General features: G+C 43.6%; 1 protein-coding gene across 4 annotated transcripts in view; it reads left to right on the top strand.

Annotated features, from left to right (window-relative positions):
- RERG (RAS like estrogen regulated growth inhibitor) overlaps window positions 11074–21108 on the top strand; it is a 110324-nt gene continuing 100289 nt past the window's right edge. Inside the window, exons 1-2 of one of the 4 annotated variants that reach the window (XM_021390610.1) lie at window positions 11074–11200; window positions 12421–12594. In XM_021390610.1, the coding sequence (XP_021246285.1) occupies window positions 12534–12594 (61 nt within the window). In that variant the 5' untranslated portion in view covers window positions 11074–11200; window positions 12421–12533. Of the gene's footprint in view, window positions 11201–11229; window positions 11523–12134; window positions 12263–12420; window positions 12595–21108 lie in introns of those variants that run through there. The other 3 variants (XM_021390619.1, XM_021390639.1, XM_021390629.1) reach the window with 3 other exon arrangements.

The raw sequence follows: 21108 nt of genomic DNA, 5'->3' as shown, positions 1-21108 counted from the left end.
AAACAAAACAAAACAAAACATAATAGCACTGAAATATATAAAATTCACAATACAGAAGCCTTGAACAACTCAGGCTGGATGCCCCCTCAACAGGTCACCCAGCTTAGTTTTCTAAAATTAATCTCCCCGTTGAATGCAGACCTGGATACCTGGGCTTTATTCAATGGGATTTCAGAAGGACTCCACAACCTTTCTGGGCAACCCTTTGCAAGGTTTGACTGTCCTCCGGATGATTTCCCCCCTTCCCCTGTGTCAAGCTAGAAGCCCACAGACACGATGATCAGGAAAGGATGCTGTTAAAAGTTATGAACCTGAAAACAAGGTGCTCTGAATTTCCTGGAAGATGCCTTCGTTTTCTCCACTGACCACAATGAAGTACTCAAGAAGACAAATCTCCCCTCCTAAAATGAACGTCCTCCAAAATCAGGAACCCCCATCCCCAGCTTTGGTTTTTACCCCATTAGGAAAATTTTCATGCATAAATGCTGTTACGTTATGAGCTCAGCACATTTCTTCCAGAGGATTAGTCTTACACCTTTTTTGTAGTTCAAATATGCACCTACACTGTGTTTCTCTAATTGTTGTTCAGAAGCTACCCACAAGCAATGAGTTGCTTTAGATTTCTTGGTACTGTCAGTAACCAGCAATGTAAACGGTGTTTTAACATAGTATAAGGATCATAAAGATTGGATTTCTTTCTGTCTTGGAAGGCAATCATTTTTATATCAGGTTGTTTCCGGAGGGTATTTTTAGTTTGACTGGACAGTCAGCAAAGTATCGGTGCTTATGGAATTAACATACAACAGGGAAGAAGGTGGCTTAATGAGGAAGATGGCACAAAGCCATGGAATGCACGCATTCCCTGCTTTATAAAATGAAATAAAAACGCATTCCTCTCACCATGGCATCCTCAGAAAAGCTAAAAGGGAAAATATCTTTGTTTCATTTGGAATCTAGCCTAGGAATTCGAATTTTTAAATACAGACATCTAGTTTGTGCCTTTTAAAGATACGCCACCCTGAAACCCACATTAAATAGCTATGTGCATCTGGAGATAGTTGTTACACTGAAAGGCTTGGGGTTGCCATGGCAGTAATGGTGGGGTTTAGCACTGAGGACAATAGTGGACCTCCTCTGAGCCAAACTGTCTCTCCCATTCAGGCTCAAGAGAAGGAGCAATCAAACCCTTTATGTAGCTGCAGATGGTGACGGTGACTGCCTCAGATCTCATATTAAAGTCATGCAGATGTTAGTTCACAGAAAGAGTGGCTAATATATATATGTATATTCAGTTTGTAAAAGTCAGAGGAAGACAAAACCAGGAGTTAAGAGAGACAAAGTTACTTAGGTGAAAAGCTCACAGCAACAACACATATAAAGCTTTCCAGAACTCTGCTGTTGTGGTCAGGAAAACCATAGAGCAAAACTGTGTACAAGACTATGCCATTAAAGTATGTCATTTTTATAGGTTTCTCATCTTCTGTAACAAGAATGAAAGCCACCAACCTGCCTCATGAGGCAAAAACATAGAATACGAACACAAAATTTTGAACTAAGAAAATTCCTGCATCTCCAGCTGCAGGGCAGTCACTTTTTGGCAAACATACTTCATTGGGATGGACCTTGAGAACTAGACCTTCAAGGTTTCAGATGGCAATAGGGCTCGTTTGACCAAAACTCCATGTGAGCTACTCAACATAAAACATTTCACAGCTAATAGGAAAATAAGTGCCACTAGATTCAATGCATCTCTTGTTAAAATAAATTACTTAGACCATAAGAGGAAGCAGGATTGCTACGACCAATCTCCAGCTAGATGATAAGCCTTGCTCCAAGTGGATTATATTGACTGTTAAGTTGATGGTTTGTACTGAAACAATGGTGCTTTCAAGGCGCCTTCAGAGACAGATAAGATGAACTACTTGTTAGAACTAACTCCGTAGATTGCAGAAATGTGCATCAGAAGTTCAGCCTAGATGCCTGTTAGATGGTTAAAGACAGATTAAATAACTTGCCATTCTCTTGGTGATTTGGAGGGACAACAATTAATAGCAATGGCCAGAATGGGAACACTGTCCACAACTGGGGATACTTTTCCCTTGTTCAAGCAATTGATTTGGTGAATATCTTGTATGTGGGCCTGACTCTCAGCCTGTGTCTGATGGAATTATGAGAGGGAACAAAATAAAGGATCCTGTAATTTTAAATAAAACAGAAAAGTTGTCCCCATACACTTGTGTGACTGACAGCAAAAGCAATGTATCACATACACACATCTGTACTGTATTCAAAGTGGGTGGCTACCTCAATTTGGCTGCTTGCTTGGAAGCACCTCATGCGGAACCAGTATTTACAAAATACTGGACCACTGTTCTCTAAAAGTCAAAGTGGTCTGAGATATGTCAAATCAAGCATCACCTCATTAAATCACTCAAAAGATGAATACTGATTCAGTTAATAGGGATTCTAGACAATAGTTGGTGTTGTCAAAAGCAACTGGCAACTCTGGGGGCCTGATTTCCAGAAAACTTACTTATGAATTCTTCATAATTCTTCAAGGCTTTCTAAACAGATGTTAAAAAATTTAAAACAGAACCATCTAATAATTGTTATTTTAGGTAAGCTGATGATAAAATCTTACATTGGTACCAGTATTTACAATATATTCTATACTCATCAGAGTTACTTTACTTCTCTGTTTTGTGGACAGCACTTTGTCATATATTGATGCCTCTGTATTTTGCTGCAAGGACAGCTGTGACGTGTTGTTTAGGTGTTTTGGTCTGGACATTGAACACTACAGAAAAATCTTCAGGATTCTTTTTTTGTTGTTGTTAGAAGGACAGAAATGATCTTGACTATGAAGAATGCACAGTTTAGAATGAATTTAGCCAATCAGCCAAAGTATTGTTAAAGGCTTATAACTAAGCTATTTCACTTGACATGTTCTTTTTCAGTGCCCAGTCGCTGTGCACCCGTATGCATGAAGTGGCTGAACTTACAGTGTTGTGTGACGTTAGCAAAAATGTGCTGTATCATTCTTGAGGCAGAAGACTCATGTAACAACTGAATAAACAATGTGCCATTGTACAGGATGTTCTTAAATCATGCAAGGATTTTGCAGCTATGTTCATTGCTCTAAATTATGAGGGTTTTTTTTGTTTTGGTTTTTTTTACAAAGTCAAAACAAAAGAGAAATTAAATTAATCTTTAGTGCCAGCTGTAAGCTAGCTTTTATTTTTAAACATTTATTTTTAAAACTATTTGCCTGTCTGGAACCCAAAACATTCAATGGATTTTTTAAATAACATTACTATTGTGGATGATATCATACTAACTAAGGGTATAGGAGAGGCATTAACAGATAGTGTTCCTTAAGGAACACTCTTAATTGTATTCCCACTACCCCACTCTCAGTGGATACTGAAATAATGACCAGCTTAAATAAAGGAGCTACTGCTTGGTTAGTGAATCTCCACAATATTATTATACTGTTTTACATTGGATCTGTGCTTATATGAAGATGGAAAATCCTAAGAAATATCTTGATCTTTAGGTGTTGGCTTTTTCTGTTTTAATTGCTTCTGTCTTACTGAATCTTTTAAGCTTTGCTTTCAGTTGAATGCGAAGTCAACAGGAATTTAAAGGGTTCTTAAAAGATTTCTGAAGTTACAGCATTACTAATCTCTTTTCAAAATAAGTCCTTTTGGAGTCATTCCACCTCACAGAATAATATGCTGAGAAATTCATTTCTGTAACGTCTGTTTGTTAGCATTGCCTTCTGCATGGTTGGCAGTTATCTCTGACTGCTTGTCTCCTTCTCTCCTCACAAAGTTGCATGTTGGTTTATTTATTGCTCATTTACAAATGGTGCATAATGGTCTTTATTGCCGACTGAAACTTCTGGTGCACTTCATAGCAGTACTCAGTGCACAAAAGCTAGACTGATTAGCAATAATGACTTCCGACTAGGGTGGATTATCCACGAGCACCTCATGTCCTCCAGTGGCAAAGCAGAACAGAGTCTCAGAGTTGGTCACCAGCTCGGGCTAACTACTGTAATGCCTGAACAAGCTCATTTCCCTCACCAGCTGTTCCCTGAATGGAAAAGATAGTCACAGGCTGTGTGATTCTTTCATGCCTTACACACAAATTCAGGGATAGTTCCAGAGTATTTAGATGACACTACTAATACTGGACTTAAGTATCCAAACAATTGTTGCTTTTCCCCTCCAGATCTTGTCCCCAAATACTGTGGAGAAAAGTAGGGACATATAATCCTGGATACCATTCATCAAAACAGTACCAAGGAATATATATGCATATGAGGAGAGCAGAGGGGCAGCGCTGAGCTCTGCTCTCTGTGACAGCGACAGGGCCCGAGGGAACGGCATGGAGCTGTGTCTGGGGAGGGGCAGCTGGGGGTTAGGGACAGGTTCTGCACCAGAGGGCAGTGGGCATGGAACGGGCTGCCCAGGGCAATGGGCACAGCCACAAGCTGATGGAGTTCAAGAACAGTTTGGACAATGCTCTCAGGTGTAGGGTTTGAATTTTGGCTGGACTTGTGTGGAGCCAGGAGAAGGACTGAATGATCCTTGCTGATCCTATCCAGCTCAGGATATTCTATGATTCAGACTTGAGTTTTCAAGCCTCACAGACAGCAGATCCCCTAACTCCTGCCTGAAAAATGTACTCGCTTTTTTTTCCTTCGAGATACTTATATGATGTGTCACCATCACATTGATATGAATTGTGCATAGGCCATTGCAGTTGCTGAGCGTTTGGACGTGGAAAAGTTATTCCTCACCACAACATACTTCTTTTCCTGGAAGACGATTGATTGATACAGATAGATGGAGAAGAACAAAGATTGTCAAAATGTCATTTTGATCATGGTAGGCACTAGGCATAACATATTTGTAGACAAACACTTGCCAAGATGATTTTAAGGGTGACAGCATGAAGGAATTTTAAGGGCTGTATGTGAAGGAGGATAATGAACTATCTTTACATAAGCTCCTCCCAAGCACAGCAGAGAGGACAGAGGAAAGAACATGGCACATTTCTGGAGATTTTATGAATGTTAATGGACTTTATAAACAACAGTGCAGACTTTTACATACAGAAGTAGTTGTCAGTGAGAAATCAACATAAAAGTTTTGTTTTCTTAAAAAAAATATGACCGATTTTCTGTTAACGCAGTGGTCTGTCCAACCTGAAATGAAACATTTCATTTCTGGATAGCGTAGAAAGAAAAGCTGAGAAAATTACAAACATGGCGACAGTTTTGTCATCTTCCCCCCTTTTATTTTTACCCTATCTTTAGCTAGTGATGGGTACATCAGGATGAATTTCCCCTTTTTCTGAAGGATTCCAAACCACTTTGCCCCAAACAAGATTGTAACCAATCAATGAAGACCACATTGCTTGGAGGCATAATGCTATGATTGCATTATGTTAATGTTTTCCTGAACTAAACTAAATATTCTTTGTGGCAGGGACTGCTATAATTGTCTTCATCTTAACTGCAGGGCTGCAAGGTTGGCCCTTTCAGTCATGTCTATGGATGTTCCCTGACAGCACCCTGAATCCTCACCCTGCTACCTGTCTGTGCTCAGTACCGCCACAGCACTATGCTGTTCATGCTAGCAGCCATTTTAGGAAGGATCCAGGCTGAAATGCTTATCTGATGTTGGCCATGGCCACATTCCCACAAGGCAGCATGGGGTACATATTGTCATACACTGCTGGGCCAGGCAGACATGGTCTATGCGGAAGAACAATCCACACTCAAGATTTCCCTTCAAGTGCATCCCTGAGCTCAGTTAGTCCCTAACCCCTGAGAATGGGCTAGCAACTGAGCAGCTTGGGTAGGAAGTAAATCTGGATTTGATCAGGCACAGATAAATACTCTTAACTAAAATCCAGAACAACCCATCTCTCTCTTTAATACAAATACAGAAGTAGGGTATATAACATGAAATAGCCATATGTACCCATATATATACTGCAGTCGCATACTCACGTGAAATGGCATACCCCAACAAATCTACTGCTTGGATTCAGAATGGGAGATGGAAATGTGGCCTCCTGCCTCTCTGGGCATGTTACAGAGTGTTCAAAGCAAATATTCTTCAGTTTTACTTCTGTGAACAAGTCTACCTTTTGTATAGAAGCTGAGCCACAATGCAAGCAAGGCCCCAGGGCTGAAAGCAGAGCACTTGCCTGGGCCTGGCTCTCTGCACCAGGGATGTCCCACCCAGCCCTCATTCAGCATTTTCTGTTGGGTGGTGCTTACATTCAGAGAGAAACAAGAGACGAGAATGAATCTATATCTACTACACTCTAGGTTTAAATATCCTTCAAAACCCTCTCAGTCATTCAGCTCCCTGAACATATTATTAATGATGGCAGCAATTTCCCCTTCCATTCTCATGATTAAACAGTGGGAAGGAGGTAGAAAAAAGATGAGAGATGGAAAACTCCAGATGTTGTCGACACCAATATCTGGTTCCACCAGAGAATTTGAACACTGAAGCAATGATGAATTACAGTGAGGTCCCTACGGCAATCCAGATTGCAATCATAATACCGTTGAGGAAGAATAAGGGCTAGCATTCATTAACATGGATAGCAAATGAATTTATGGTAATTTCCACTGGTCCTTTCAAAGCACATGAATACATCTGTAAGAAATTAAGATGACACTTCAGTGTAACTCATTCATTAATAATGTCTGGTATTGCACATTTGTTGCAAAATTTGTTACAACTGTTACCGGCAGTTTTTAATTCTATTGCTGTACTTTATTAAATCCATAACATAAATCTCTCTATTAGAAGACTGTGAGTTGATTTACAGTATATTATGTAGGTGATTTAATTATTAGTCCAAACTTACTTCAGTGTACAAACTGGTATCCTTTGGGTTTTTTTTCAAGCATGTAAGTATGTTATAATTCTGAATATGTACAAGAGAATTACAGTCACCGTTTTCTCTAGGGTTATCTATTCATTAATTTTCCTTTAATAACAAACTATTAAAAGACCGCTCCATGAGCGAGGAAGAAGAAGTGACTATTTCAGAAAAGCAAACCTTAAACAAAGAACCAAACCAATAATAAGGGACTAAACTGTGATGGGGTCAGTGCAGTCACTGCTGTATTCCAAATAAGTATGTGTCACAACTTGCCCATATTTAAAGGCAGACTGACAGGATACAACCTACTCAGTGACACAGGTGAGGAGAAACACAGATTAGCAGAATTTAGGAGTTTTAATGTGAGCAATAGAATCACAGAATCACAAAATGGTTTGAGTTGGAAGGGAACTTAAACATCACCTGGTTCCAACTCTCATGCCGTGGGCAGGGCTGACACCCAGCAGATCAGGCTGCCCAGGGCCCCATCCAGCCTGGCCTTGGACCCTTCCAGGGATGGGGCACCCACAGCTTCTCCAAGCAGCCTATGCCAGGGCCTCACCGCCCTCATAATGAAGAATATCTTCCTAATGTCTAATCTAAACCTATTTTCTACTAGCTTAAAGCCATTAACTCTTCTCCTGTGACTGTGCTCCCTGATGAAGAGTCCCTACCTATTTTTCCTGTAGGCCCCCTTTAAAAACTGGAAGAGTACCCATTTGTCACGTGTTACAAAACATGAATTTATGCGTTGCTAATCTACCTAGTGTCACTCCTATTGGACCACGCTTATCAACTTTGCATGCACATGTATCACTTTTACATATACCTTATAAAAATCTGGCTACTGCAAAAAACCCAAGCTATGTATTTGTGTATCTCTTTGAAAACATGCCAAATGTTTGCAATAGAAGGCCTGAGTTAGAAAACAGCACAGAGGCATTTCCATGTGTGAGATCCACAAGAAGCTGTGAAGAGCATCCCTTGTCCCTCTCCAGGGCTCTGTTTTGGCACCTCATCAAGCCAAATGAAAAAAAATGTTGAAGCTCAGATTCTGCTTCCCTCCTCGTGGCTGCAACACCAATACAGGCTGCTGCGGAGCTTTGGATCAGGGCTTGCTACAGCCTGAATTTCAGCAAAATTCAATACCTGCTTGGTTTTTAAATACCCACAAGGGCCTGAATTAATTGTACATACAACAAAAAAACACAGTAATGATGTATGTGAGGGATTTTGTGCTTGTACAGATGTTTTCCTGTGAAGTGACAAAGAGTTAGAATGGCACCAGGTTATCCTAAAGGGGAAGCTGTAGCTTCCTTAGCTACTTCATTAAGCCTGCTCGTGTAAAGTAAACACGAACAAATGTTTCCAGGTTTGTGGTCTCATTTACTACACCAGAAATAAACACCTATTAAACAATAAAGCCTGTATCTTAAAACAAAAGTGTTTAGTTTTCCTTATATACAGTGAGAAAAGAGTTGACAGAAGTTATAAAGCCTTAGCATACACTCAAGAAGCACATCATTATAAACTCAATGTTTCATGAGCTACAAGGGAAAATATAAGCAAAGGCAAAATTAATTTAAAACAGCAGTGCATTATAATGACTACAGATCAAACTAACAACAAAGTTTGTCCATAATCTAATGACAAAGTTGCAATTTTTTTTTCATGGCACTAGATTGGCATAACTGAACAGATTTATGTACATTGCTGGAAGCCAACACAGAAACATTTGGAAGATATTCTGTGAAAATGAAGAAAACAATCAGAATGTTTCTCTGTGAACTTTTAGTAATAACTACAAATATTTGTGTTAACTTGTTATTTATTCAGTAGTTTTTCTAGCAGTAATCAAGCACCATCTCAGCTCTCAGGAGGGTGCTGGTAGAAAAGGCTGTAAGACAAGTCACTGATGGGCTGCTGCTCAGGACAAGCATCCAGCTCTGACCAGGTGTGCATGGCTCTAGAGCATTTCTTGCTGCAGTTCTGAGTTGTTCTTCTAAAGCAGCAGCAAAGGTATTAATCGTGAGCTCAATATCACCTTACTCACTGCAGGAAACATACCAGGAGAATCTGTCTTCTCACCCATGCCTCCAATGGCATGATCTACTCTACAGTTTGTAAACATCTGGATTCAGATGCCAAAGGTGCTCAGAGGATGAAGTGACACTGGTTTTTATAAGACTCAAGCTCCTAGATGACTTTGTGAAATCAGATCTTTGTCATCGTTTCCTTTCTCATGACTCCTGTCAAACTCCATGACCAAATCTTTCAAAAGCTGTTGAAACCTGCAACATTGTAAATACTGTGGAATCTCCAGATTGGTAGACAAACACCACCATTCCTTTCTTGTTTACGTATCATCTTCACATTCTGGCTGTCATGCCAGTAACGTCACACCAGTCTGCTCTACCACCTTGCAGGAAGCTAATGTGATGGTCTTCACAAGGGAAGTGGGAACAGGTTGCCCAGAGAGGTGGTGGATGCCCCGTCCCTGGAGACACACAAGGTCAGGCTGGACGGGGCTCTGAGCAACCTGATCTACCTGTGGGTGTCCCTGTTCACTGCAGGGGGGGTTGGACCTTTAAAGGTCCCTTCCAACTCAAATGATTCTGTGATCGTACGATTCGATGATTCTGTGATTCTGTGTCTCACTCCCCATGCAAAGATCACACCATAAGCACGTTTTAGGATCAGCACAAGTAGCAAAACCAGTGAGAAAACATGGTGCCAGACACAGCTGCAGGCAAATCACTGCTTATGGTAAAGTATGCATGTGTGGCAAAGCATGGCAAAAGACCAAGGTCCTTGGTTTACAAAACTAAAACCTACGAATTTCAAAACTCATTTTGGGAAGGGGAAAAAACCACACCCAAACCAATCAACATTATGCATGAGGCCAGAGGAAGCAAACAGCAACGGACATGGTCCTGGACCAGGCCAGTGGGTCTCAACAGTCCGAAACCTTTGCCTGTGTCCAGGATTGGTGTTTATTGAATTCTTATGCCCTGGCAGTGCGAGACTTCATTGCAATCAGATTGCACAGCGACTGGGATTTTTAATGACCAATAAATTATCTACTGCTTTGGAAAAGCCTGTTATCGTATTTAATTTGACAGCCCCATGCAGGGTGAATTCCATAGACACAAAACAAATGTCAGGCCTCCAGACTAGCACACATTTCCCCAGATGCAAAATAGACACTCACCAGTTGCTCTCTTTGGAGGATGGAAAAATCTAATCCCTCTAAATTATGTAAACCAAACAAAGAATGAAGGCTTAAAGCTTCAGCATTTATTTTTAACAAGAAAAGCATAAACCACACTACTGCTTTCACATCTGCCTTCTAATTTTTTTTGCTTTTGAGTGATATGCAATACAACTATTTTAGGATCTGCTCCTGAGTGCCTGCAGCTGGCACAGCATGTGGGGAATGGTAGGTGCTCATTTCTCCCCAGAGCTGATGCCTCCTAAACACTCCATGTTCTTGTGTAGAGATGCAGGGTGATCTTTTCCAATCTAACTTTTATTTAATTTTGCATCGAGAATGACAGAGAGAGAAGAGCTATTTCTTTTACTCATCTTGTATCTCATTTGGATTTGGGCTGGAACGGAAACATGGGAGGAACATCCACTGAACTTTTAGTGCTTTTGAGCTCTGGTTCACATCTGTTATTCACGTATCTTTGCATCGCTGCATAGTTTAATAAACGTGGAAGCAAGAGCTGTCCGGTAAATTTAGTCCTATCGCTTCAGAGCTTTATCCCTGGCTCTGGCACCTCGAGTGGACTGATGCAATTACATGCTTCATTTTCCCCGTTTGCAAATTGAAATAACAGTGCTTCCCTTTGCCATAACACAGGCTGGGGCACATGGAGGAAGAGCGCCATGTGAAGAGCTGGTGCTGACAGAAGGAGGTTTGGGGAAACAGCCTCACTTTCACTTTGCTGTTTTGTTGTAAGGATAGGGAGAGGCTGCCTGGCTTTATGGAGAGTTAGGCAGGGTGCAGGGAGGTACTGGTGAGCAGCACTAAGCAAGTAAGGGGAGGAAAGACAGCGCTGGAGACGCTCCCGCTGAGGCGCCGGGCAGCCGGCAGGGGGCGCTGCAGCGCCGCGGGCGGAGGGCGCCGCGGGAGCCGCCGCCGCCGCCGCCGCCGCCGGGCGGGCGGGGTGTCCGCATTGTGCGGCCGCGCCGCTGCCTCCGGCGGGAGCGCCCGGGGCCGGGCCGGGCCGCGCCTCCCTCGTCTGAGCGCCACGGCGCAGCCCGGCACCGCGAGGAGGTGAGCGCCGGGTGGGCGGCCGCGGCGTGGGGTGCGCGGAGTTGGGGAGCGGCGGGACCGGGCTGGGCGGCACCTGCCGGGATCCCGGCGGGGAGCGGAGCCCCCCGGAGTCGCAGGGCGGGCGGTGGTGAAGCGGTGCGTGGTCGTACTGCCGCTGTAGCCGCCGGCGGGGCTCGGGGAGACGTGCCGCAGCGCAGCCCGGCAGCGGCGGGTCTCGGAGCGGCGAGCGGGAGCGCTCGGCGGAGGGAGAGCCCCGTGTCCATCTCCCAGCGCCCCGGCGGGTGACGAGCGCTGGCTGTGCCTTGCTTCACAGCAGGTAATGGTAAGCGAGAGTTTGCTTTGCCTCTGTAGGAATTAACAGCTAACGCGGGCATTCTAGCGCAGCGACAAACCCTGCTAACGGCAAAGTTCTCCTCCGTTGTAAAGGCAGCCTGAGTGCTCGAGGTTTTGCTCGGGGCTGAGGGTCACCGTTGCCGTGTTTTTGCCCGATGTCCAAGAACGCTTTAGAAGGACAGGCAGTGTTAAGTGCGTTGCTGCCCAGCTCAGAGAAATCAAGGTGGCAAGGAAGGAGCAGGTGACTTGCTCAAGGTCACGCAGCAAAGCCATTGATTCCCATGGGGCCAGTTGGAAGCGTGTTACCAGGTATCTGGCATCCCCTCTCTAAACCCATTGCTTTGCCAAAATGTCCGTGTATGAGCTGAGGCAGCTCAAAGAAGGAGCAGCGGAGAACTCCTGGGTACGGATGTGTTTAGGAGAAGGGGCAAGGTACAAGTTCTTAGAGGCTTTAAACAACTGCTGCTGAGTAATTGAAACCTTTCTGGAATTTGAGGGCTTGAGGACAGATCAGCTGTTTGCACGCGTTGCTAGTGAGTGGTTGTAGCTTTTAAATGAAAAACTAAGTCATCGGAGTTAAGGCAAATATAAACAATTGCAGCCCACAGAGGTGAAAAGAATAAGGAGCCCTACCTGGAGCCCTGAGGCAGGTACCTCGGGTTGAATAAGTACCTTTGTCAGCGTTACAGTGCCAGCGTGAACCCAAGAGTGAGAGCTGGAAAGCTGAAGGTAGGTTTTGCGTTAACGGTGCCAAACGTGTCAGTGGTGTTACTGCAGTGCTTAAGGCTGGAGCGCAGCACCGTTAGCATGACTTATAAATCACACGGGGGAGTGGGGAGGAAGCGCCTGGCTCCTCGTAGCTCCATCCTCGTGGTGTTCATCCCCAGGCTCTGCACTGACGTCACGATGACACGGTGAAGCCGAAGGCAGGATCTGAGAACGCTGCTTCTGCTTCAGTTTTGATAATCAAGTGAATTTGTTGACGCTCCGTTCCTCCAGCATGGCTAAGAGCGCAGAAGTGAAGCTGGCGATCTTTGGTCGAGCTGGCGTGGGCAAGTCAGGTACGTCTGCTGTCTGGTTTTTCTTCTGCTTGTCATCAGGTAACTTTTTGCTCCCTCTGTGCAGCACCGTACAAACTCTTTGTGCAGTAGGACAGCTGTGAACTTACTTTCCTCAGAGAGGGGAGGATAAGGCCAGGGCTTCTCTCCCTTGCTTTCCACGCTGCTGTCTCCAGGTTGTCCAAAATTAAAGTACGTTTATCGCTTTAAAATTGAAAACCGAAAACTTCACACCCCAACTCCATTCTACTTCTCATTAAGGAAAGATTCCTCTTTTCCATGGGAACAGAGGGAATTAGTATTATTCAGGTTGTCCCTTCAGAAACAGTGCTAGAGTAAGGTACTTGTATTATGTTTCTTATTTACATTATTTATATTGCAGTCCGTCCAAGATCAGATTCACTGTTACGTGTTGGATAACTTCTGATAGGTGTTTATTGCTATAATTTGCATTGATTTCAATGGAGTATTTTCAGTTTGGCACCTCAGAGAATCTTTATTTTCAGTGTTCTCTTGGATTTACATATTTACCAGGGAATCAAGAAATGTGATGTGTTAAGTTTGCTTTGAGAGAGACCTTTTTAGAAATAAGCAAAGCCTGGAGAGTTTGTGTGATAGAAACACAAGGGGGAGGCATAAATGTTAAAAATCCTTTTCTGTAGATAGCCTTTCCCTTGGAGAGACAAATGAGAGCAGTGCCAGGGTTGCTTGCTTCCTCAGGCAGTTCAATGGTGTTGCATTAACTTGGCAGCTCAAGGACCACTCTCACGTGTCCTTGCACCACAAGGATGAGGAAATAGGAAGATTCAGGCCACTCATGCTCCTGTGCCAGCTTGGGAATTACAAGGCGCTGCGTATGTTAGAGAAACCTGCATGAGAGAAGCCAGGAGGATGACCTACATATAAGAGCATTAGGCTGACTCCCAGCTGCTGCCAGCCAGCTCCATTTCCCCAAGGTCACTTTTATGTTGGAAGTGTCGAAGTTGTGGCCCACATGCTGCTATTATGGTTTAGTTAACTTGGGAAGCAGTTTATGAAAGTATGTTTACCCCAAAGGTATTTTAGCAGAACGCTATCAGTGAAGGAGTTCTGTCAGCCTTCAGGAAAAAAGGCGTATATGAGGCAGAGGTCATTGGAGATTACACCACTTACACAAAGCCAGCACAGATTAAATTCTGCCTGTTTGAATAAAATACCCGAGGGAATGCTGTTAATACACTGGGATACGTTTAAACTGTGCCTTCTCTCCTGTTGCCCTCACCCCTGCCACACCTTGTTCCCACATACCTGATGAACTGGAAACGCTTTAACAAATCTGCTGCTGTATTTTGCTGCTCCCTCCAAGTTTTGCAAGTAACTTTAGTGGTTCTTTTGGTTCATCTTGTACTTGGTTGATGGTTTTTGTGGTTGTCCAGTCAATGGGTGGATTCAGAACAGTGCAAGGGGACCTTGAAACGTTTTCAGCAAAACTGAAACGCTAAAAATGTCCCCACACCCTGATCAAAGAATCATAACGGTTGGAAAAGACCACTAAGGTCATCTAGTTCAACCACCCACCACCAATATAGCCCATTAAACCATGTCCCTTAGTACAACAGCTATCTACATGTTTCTTGAACACCTCCAGGGACGGTGAATCCACCACCTCCCTGGGCAGCCTGTTCCAGCGCAACATCTCTTCCACTTTCTGAGAAGAAATTTTTCCTAATATCCAACCAGGACCTCCCCTGGTGGTTGAGGCCATTCCCTCTTGTCCAATTGCTGTTACCTGGGAGAAGAGGCTGACTCCCGCTTTGGCACAACCTCCTTTCAGGGAGTTGTAGAGAGTGATGAGGTCTCCCCCGAGCCTCCTCTTCTCCACGCTAAATCCCAGTTCCCTCAGCCACTCCTCATAAGACTTGTGCTCTGATAATCCTAGCCATCTGAGAGCTTCTGTTTAAAAATGCAAAGCTACCAATTAGGTTAAAATGCCTCACCAGCAAAAGATCAACAAAAACCCTTCATTTTTATCTGTTGCATCCTTTTTTTTTTTTTTTTTTTTTTTAATAGATGTCACTACACTAGGATTTTATGTTAGAAATGTTTTCATGTAGTCCTGGAACTGAGTGGGAGATTGTTTTTAATGCAAATCTATTAAACATCCTAGTTTCAGAGTCCCTCTTCTCTCTCTCTTTTTTTTTTTTTTCTCTTTTCCTTTGAGATGCAGGGAGGTATTACATAAAATATGACTAAGGTCCCCTCTTTTTGATTGTGACCACGCATGTGAAACTGTGTGGAAATGAAGGCACAAATATGTGGGCAGCACAACAAAGGTGAATTTAAGGGGGTGGGGAGGCTCTGGAGCGTTATCAGCCGCCCCTACAGAGCAGCAGCTGCTTCCCAGAATTTCCATCTTGCTTATGAAAAACCTTCTTGTATGTTCCCATAAAAGGATCCAGTTTCAACAGCTCAGCCAGTTGCAGAGCAGTAAGTGGGGGGCTGGCAGTAGCGTTGTCTGAAAGCACCTATTTGGTTGTAGCCAGCAGTAGCAATGTGGAAGCTGTTAGACCTTTGCTGAGAGCTGGACACTAAGTGGTCTCCACATAGCTGGGTTTGGCAGATAAGTATCCTACTAGGTTAATGTCTTTTTTTAGAGTCCCCATGTAAGTTCCTATCAATGACAGTAGTTTCTAATACATTGTTGAGACAGTGTCCTGTGGCCGTAGGTTACTAGCATAGGCTTGGCCAGACAGCTGAAAGATAAGCCAGACTCTAGAAGCAAGAATGCAAGACAGGACACTGGACCAGACTAGATACATATGATGAAAACGAGATATTGAGTGATAAATAAGGCCACTGTAATTGCCAGATAGTCATGCCAAAATATGGTCGCTGGCCTGCTTTCTTGGCTCATCTTTGTTTGCTGAGGAAGAGCCAGGCATTTGGTCCTTAATCTGTAAGTGGCTTCACCACTTCGCAGCATCTGTGAAGTTACAGACACATACTGTAATTACTTTCCCAGTGCCTGAGTAGGACTTTGGATCAGTGAATCAAAGCAGTTATGAAAGAAGTATTGTGCTGGGATGGGACACGTGGAGAATTATAACTGTCCCTCATGCACCATGAAAGTCAATTTAGCTGTTACCCTGCTGAGAGGCAGTGAACATCCTAGTCTTGTTATTAATGCTATGCATCTGTTTATTAAGGTGCAAGACTCCTTGTTATACAAAGTACTCCCTTCCGATTAATCCAACTTTCTCACCTGGGAGGGAACCGCTAACCCAATGTTCCCAACCAGAATGCTGTTCACAAGTCAGAGGAGTGAGAGCATCCCAAAGAATGAATCCCAAAGTTAAAGCCAAGGAAAATAAACCTTTTCTCTACTTTCTTATTTCTTATCACGTTTCCATAGTTCAAAGGTTTTGAAAACAAACCAGAGAACAGCAAGTCTGAGTGTCAGCGTTTACTGTTCTCCTTTTTGTTGCCTCCCCTCTGTCAGCAGAAGGCCAGCAGCATTAACTGATCAACTCAGCCATCCTGGTTATGTATTTAATGTAGACCTAAACCTTTCAAATAGAAACAGAGGAGTAAACCAACTCAGAAAAGGGCGACTAAGAGTGCTCTATTAAGGCAGTCAGATCAGAATTACACTAAGCTGTAAATCACTGATCGGCTTGGGTTTCTCCTGAGCAAGTTCACCAGGTAAAAGCATTCCAACTCAACCCACTCTTATCCAGGGGACTGGATGCTTCGTTCTCCCAGTTTTTACTGTATAAATGTTGCATAAACATTGCTTTAAAAGAGCTGAAAAGAACAGATGAGGAACTCTGCCTGAGCCAAGGAGCACTTTGCTGCTGCTTCACTCAGGAAGAAGGAGCAGAGCTCTGTGGGTGGGAAGGGGCATTGCTGAGTCCTGCTGCAGATAACAGAGTATCTGCAGTTCTTTGCTTTATATCCTAGAGGAGCTTGGAGGGAGCAGAGAATTAAAATCGATGTGAATTACTTAAACACTGCCATTTAAATTGTTCTTCTATTGAATCCTACAGTTTCATTCCTATGGTAACAAAAGCTAGAATTTCCTAAATAGCTCCTTTTAAAAATATAGAAGTAACAATTAATGAAGACTTTAAGGCCTTGTTCTCCTGTGTCATCACAAGGTACAGTATGTGCCCAGAAAGCTGCAGAGGAGTGAAAATGTATTAACTAGGAAAGAAAAGAAGGGCATGTACCGGATAGCTGCACGGCTGATGCTTTTCCAACTCATAACTCAGTTGACTGTGAATGCTCAAAATATCTCTGCTTAGAAGCCCTTAAATTTTGGCCAAAAAAAGAGAGAATGTCCAGCTGTGGCACGTGCTATCCAACTTGATGTTTTCCTCAGTATGTGCCAGGCTAAACACTTCAAGTTTGTGTGTTCGCATGAATGGTGCGGTGTGCTCAGCTGTGGGCAGATGCACTTCTCGTCTGTCTGGGCAGTCTGTGCAGCTGCAGCTCTGCTATGTGACATGGAAATACATATGGCTTCTATTGGTGTTTGAGCAGGATGGAAAATACTCAAACCTCCACCAGCTCCCTGGTAAATGTGCCTGCTTCTGTGCAGCTACAGAAACTTCTTGTGGAATAAGGTGCCTGAGACACAGGGCTGCTGTCATCTTTAGATGCAATAATGGCTCAGTTCTTTGCATTTGTACAAAGGGTGATTGATCATGTGGCACCAGCAAATAGCACTCTGCAAAGAGCCTGTCCCATCACAGAAATGAAAGTTTCACCAGCCTCAGTCTTTCTAGTGTCAGTTGGAAATGTTGTGAACAAGCAGATTTCTATGTTGGCTTACCCTCTATTCCCTGTCTAACCCAGGGTGGGGAACATACCTGGAGAAAGATACCTAGATTTGGAAGTTCCTACAGAACAAATGCGAGCAACAGCCAAGTGAGAGACACCTAAAACATAGCTGTGTTTTGTTTTCATTATCTGGGAGTATATTTGAAATATACCACTGAGGATCACTTCCAACTGCAACGCCTGAACTGAATTCAGCCCTGCCTTTTTTTCCAAAAACTGTATGGGTTACTGGGAAAGAAGCCCATTTCAAAGTAATATTCTACTTCACAAATCCCTGCAGCCGTTTTCCCTCACTAGTTTCATTTCAGGGACTTTTGAGGAGGAAACACGAGCTATTAAGGAGCGATTAGTCAGTGAGCTTGCAGCTCTGCTCATAAGGCAAGGAAAACTACCACAAAAGCTTTGAAGTCCACACTATACCAACTGATGTATCCCAGGAGGACTATTGTAATAAAGGTGCATCTGAAATACAGAAAAGTGAGTGGAAGGAGAATTTATGGATTTACTTATTTTTTATACACTGATAAAGTAGATGAATTGGCTTTTTTGTTTATTCTTAAGAATGGCGATGATAACCAGACACATAAGTGATTGTTCAGTGCTCAAGTTTAATGCCCGCTGTATTAATTGACCCCTAGTACTTCTTGTTGGTAAAGTACTCATTAAACAGTTCTTACCACCTCTGGTTTTACATAGCTCATTCAAGGGCACGTTTACTGAAGGTAGTTATTTGTGTGTACCTACTAGTAGAAACATACCAGTAACTAGCTCACACTGGGTGAAATTTTGGGATGGTTTCTCACCGTCAAGCACACAAACACATCTTTAGAAGCAGGTAATACTGCAAACAACTAGTTGCAGTAACATGACCTATCTACCCTTCATCCAGTGGATGACACTGATGCCTATGGATCAAATAAATAGGCCACTGCCACCCATGAACGTGTGGTCCTAGCCATGCTGACAAGGACAGGAGCTGCTTTTGAAGTGGCCCCAACACATCTGGTTTGGGGGCCGGGCAGGGGGTACATTAACCAAGCAGAGGGTGCTGCTGGGATCAGCAGTACCTACGAGCACCCCTTGGAGAAGCCACACTAGTGATACCACACAGATATGAGCATTTAGTCAGCAGCTGTACGTCAGCCAGTCTGTCATGGTCTTTCTCAGACCTGCAGTTGTTGCTTCTTGTCTCTTCTCTTCAGTTCTAGCAACACCAGCAACCTAGGCTAGACACAGACACATTTGCTGTAATGGACAAGATGGTTTGCTTGTACCTGTTGCCTCCTCTTTTCCTCTGGTTCTCTCTCTGTACTTCACTGTAGCCTTGCCCTTGGTATAAGAAGCATTCATGCTCTGCTTTGCATGACATTCGATCTCCTTTCTGGCTAAGTATGAAATAATAAAACCTAGAAATTCCCTAACCAAAAGCCAACATTGTTCATTCAAGCGTAGCTGTGTTCCCTGTTCCATCTCATTTAACTACATCTGACATCAGCCCTACCTGCATCCCCTCTGAGCAGCTGGTGGCAGCTGTTCGAGCTAAGCCTACTCCTGCTGTTCGTTCTTTCTGCTTAGGTTGGGCTAAATATAGCTTGCAGTTTGATTGCTGGGGAAGGAATGCCAGGATTCAAGATTTATATGTGCAGCACGGCTTTCTCTCTAGGCTGTGTTCAACCACCTCCTGCAGCACTCACCTTGGTAAGATAGCCATCATGCCCACTTCTGTCTCCAGTAGTCCCTGGCAAAGGCAACAGAAGAGCTTCCTAGTGGAGTCCCAGGCATCCTTTGCCTGCTTACTGTGAAGCATGGCAGTGCTTTGATCAGTCTGCAATTCCACATAGAGTCACTGAATGCACTGACATCTCCCAGACTGCTGACCCTGATTCTTCTTTTTAGAAATTCTAAGTTTACTCTTCCCCAATTTGATTCCTTACTTCTCAGTGTCTGCATTCCTCACTTACCTCTTTCCTGGCGTATACTTCTCCTTCATTCCCCTCAGCTGTCACTCTTTTCCTCTCTTCTTGCCTATCCTAATACCTGTTCCTTGATTCCTGTGTACAAACTCTTCTGCTTTGTACTTCACAGTTGTCTTTTTGTACTTACAGTTGTCTTTTCAACCTTCTCATGTACTGCTTCCTCCAATCTCTATTTCTTATCTCTTACTCCTCCACTACTGTTTACTGACGTTGCCAGTAAACACCAGTGGTTCAGGGCATGAGATCCAGATGAGCTGACCTGGCAGCACTGATGTGGCAAAGGACAGCCACTCTGAAGAGGTTCCTGCTGTCCTAGAAACCATTCTCTAGCCTGAATTTTTTTGGATGTTCCCAGCTTTGACTGCTTCAGAGGCTTGTTATACAAAGCCAGTTTCATTCAGCTTAGAAGAGTAAAGCGCATGACTTTACATAGCTAGCCTCAGTCATAGAAGTGGGTACATTCGCCTATTTTGTCTTAACAAAAGAACAAGAGAAACAAGTTAAGCCTGTATTTCCCAAGCAGACTTTATTTTCCTGCATATATCTTTGAGCCACCCTTGCACCTTTTACATTTACAGCACTCAAAAATAAATACGTAAGTATACTAGAAATGAACCCCGTCTAGAACTGGGAGGATGAGCAAAGTGCTTTAGGGTTCAGCTGAGCTGTGGTTACAGGACTGTCACTACCTGCTGTTGGCTGAAGTTTTACACCTTGTTAGCACACCCCTGGCGGGGGCTCCAACACTGTGGTGAACAGGAGCGTAGGGGAAATAATGCAAGGCTGCTGGGGGCAAGTGAGCTGCGGCTTTGTCTGGAGCCCTGTCAGTTTGAGAGAAGGTCTGTTACCTATTTCTGTGCTCTTTGCAGCCAGCTCTCAGTGGGAGGGTCAGCTTCACATCCGTGACAAAGCTACACAGCCGCTCACCACGTCTGAAGGGACGGCTGTTTGAACCAGCATTTCTGTCCATTTGCTTTAGATTAAGCCAGCTCCCCTAGTTACACTGACTCATACCTCTTCCCAGAGTCAGAAAAATAACTGAGAAAGGACATCTGCTTCTATAGCCTTTTCATAATTCTGAATGGGAAAAGTACTTTTTCTGGTTGTTTCCCGCCAGGTAGAGCATTCACACTGGTGGAGTCGGTCAGAGGCTGTTAAGAGTTTTTAATGCATTTGCCATGTAGGTGTTGGGAAGTGCCATACATTACAATAGTGACGCTGTAGATAACTCATTCTATGCATATAGTATGAAAAGATGAATGGCAAGAGAAGCATGAAGCCCTGGGGAAGGAAGTAGTAGATATATTAAACATATGTGTGGCTTTAAAATGCCATAGAAATTGGCTCGAGTCACAGGCTGCCTTTCCAGAAATGTTAGACAGTAGTCTGCATGCAGGAAAATGAGAGAATATGTTGAAAACAGCAAGCCTGGCTTTGAAAGCACACGAAGCTCTGGGCATTCACAAGTTGTTTTGCTGCTGCCACTCAGGGGTCAGCAGAAGGGAAGCCGAAGACAAGCAAAAGCAGAAGCCTTGAGCAGTGAGGCATTACTGTATGGGAACTGTTTAGATGGACAGCTTGAAAAGTTTTCAGGCTGGGAGGATGCAACCAGGGAGTGCACAGGATATGCTTTCCCTGGGAGTAAATTTCTTTAGCGCTTGAACAGTACTTCAGCTTTCCAGCAGGCTGTGGGAACAAGGGCCAACACCGTGACCCTGCT

This window comes from Numida meleagris, chromosome 1 (genome assembly GCF_002078875.1).
Source record: "Numida meleagris isolate 19003 breed g44 Domestic line chromosome 1, NumMel1.0, whole genome shotgun sequence".
In the NCBI taxonomy this organism is placed as follows: Eukaryota; Metazoa; Chordata; class Aves; order Galliformes; family Numididae; genus Numida; species Numida meleagris.
This window is presented reverse-complemented; position numbering and strand designations above follow the sequence as displayed.